The sequence below is a fragment of the Poecilia reticulata genome, unplaced genomic scaffold (genome assembly GCF_000633615.1).
Source record: "Poecilia reticulata strain Guanapo unplaced genomic scaffold, Guppy_female_1.0+MT scaffold_1824, whole genome shotgun sequence".
In the NCBI taxonomy this organism is placed as follows: Eukaryota; Metazoa; Chordata; class Actinopteri; order Cyprinodontiformes; family Poeciliidae; genus Poecilia; species Poecilia reticulata.
Window position 1 is genome coordinate 1 of NW_007616555.1, and position 1,908 is coordinate 1,908.

The window sequence follows — 1,908 nt, forward strand, 5'->3', positions numbered from 1 at the left end:
TCTTGGAACATCTCATTGGTGTAGTGACTTCCTCCATTCCTGTCAACAATGGTTCTGATCTTCTCCAGCAGCTCAGTGACCTGAGGTTTCTTATCTTTCAGCCGATTGTTGAAGACATGATACTGGTTGTTACACCTGGACACCAGACACAGGAGGTCCTGGCTTTTAGACAAATAATCTTCAATGGTGCCTTCAAGGTCGTCTCCACGAGTGAACAGAACCATGCTGTATCTGTCTGCTGCCTCTCCAAAGATTTCTTGAATCTTTTGCACTGATTGTAATTCTTCTTCTGTGAATCTGCCGATTGCAATGACCACCAGGAAGATGTGGGGTCCAGGAGCGGCATAACAGATGCACTGACTCAGGTCTTTTCTGGTTTTATCTTCTCCAAATCTGGTGTCAAACAGACCCGGAGTGTCAGTGACAGCAACCTGCTGTCCATCCGCATTACTGGAGCATCTTGAGCAGTCAATGGTCAGGGAAGTGGGTCTGCATTCAGACTGAAAGCACGGTCGACCCAGAATGGTGTTTCCAGTAGCGCTCTTTCCAGTCCCAGTCTTCCCCACCATCACGATCCTCAGTTCATTGTTATTTATAATGTTTGTTCCTGTGAAGAAGAAAGTTTGAATCTGAATTAGAATCATTGTGGTGGATGCTCCTTCCACCACCACACCGTGTTGGTATTCATTTATTTTTCTTTATATTAGTTACAGCTTATACTATGCTTAAGTTAGTTGTCTTATTTAGACATATATTTTCTAATGGGTGCACACTTTAGTTAATATTTGTCTGAATGGTTTACTCACATTTGTTGTTTTGTTTGAGGTGCTGCAACTACAGACCATCTGGCGGAAGAAACCTGGAGCATACCATTTGTTTTTCTAAAAGACTGAAGGGGGGAGACCTTGTTGCTTCAAGTTCAACAATTAATTTGTTAATTTTGGCACTTAGATATTCACTTATTATTTGTGCTAAGTTAAAGTTAGTTTTGCTTTATTTGTTTCCCCCCCATCCATCCATCCATCCATCCATTTTCTTACACCCTTGTCCCTCAGTGGGGTCAGGAGGGTTACTGGTGCCTATCTCCAGCTAACGTTCCGGGCGAGAGGCAGGGTCACCCTGGGCAGGTCGCCGACCGGAGGGCTTATTATTTTTAAAAAAATGGTATTAAAAAAACCCCAACAAAAAAATAATAATTTTAGTACGTGTTATTATGTGTCAGAAGAAAGCTAAGGGAAAAAATTGACCAAAAGCACCCAAAATTGTATTTGTATGCAAATAAACATGGCATAGATATTGATTGAAGCTATTCAACTTCAAATTACCAATTTTAATGTAATAAGAGCTTCTATATGACAGACACCGTATTTCAGTCATACAGGAAAGCACTGTATAAGAGCTCATTAATCTATTATAGTGTAAATAGAGGAATTGGCAGCTTTCCTGTTGAGGAAAGAAAGAAGGAAAGGTGTAGGTGTCCATTACTGGAACCAGTTGGGGATCTTGCTTGGGCTGAACTTGTAGCTTTCTATAATCAGTTAGAAATCACAGGCCTTTCATAGTGTGGTCAAAATGTAAGTGAAACTGAAATGGGCTCTTTCTGTCCAAGTTTTTAATAACTTTTTAGTGCTATTTTCATACTTTACTTGGTTAACATAACATTTTAATGAAATCAACAGCTTGATGTACAAAATAGTTAGGGAATGTGTGTTTTAAACACAATAAATATATAGTATTAAGACTAGGCCTGTCACGATAACAAATTTTGATGGACGATTAATTGTCTAAAAAACTTATTGCAATAAACGATAATATTGTTTCAAGACCTTTTGACACTGATTTAATGGAAATGACTAATAATGCATGCGATTTCCTGCCATAGATACACTTTATTTTCAAAAGAACACA

The 1,908-nt window shown here is 38.9% G+C and overlaps 1 protein-coding gene across 1 annotated transcript; it reads right to left on the reverse strand.

The window, feature by feature from the left end:
• Positions 1-5: 5 nt before the first annotated feature.
• Positions 6-584, reverse strand: LOC103461498 (GTPase IMAP family member 7-like; the record flags this gene model as incomplete). The annotated part of the gene is made up of 1 exon (XM_008403784.2): positions 6-584. A coding segment is annotated over exon 1 (564 nt), but the record flags the coding sequence as incomplete, so codon positions are not given.
• Between the last annotated feature and the right edge of the window lie 1,324 nt (positions 585-1,908).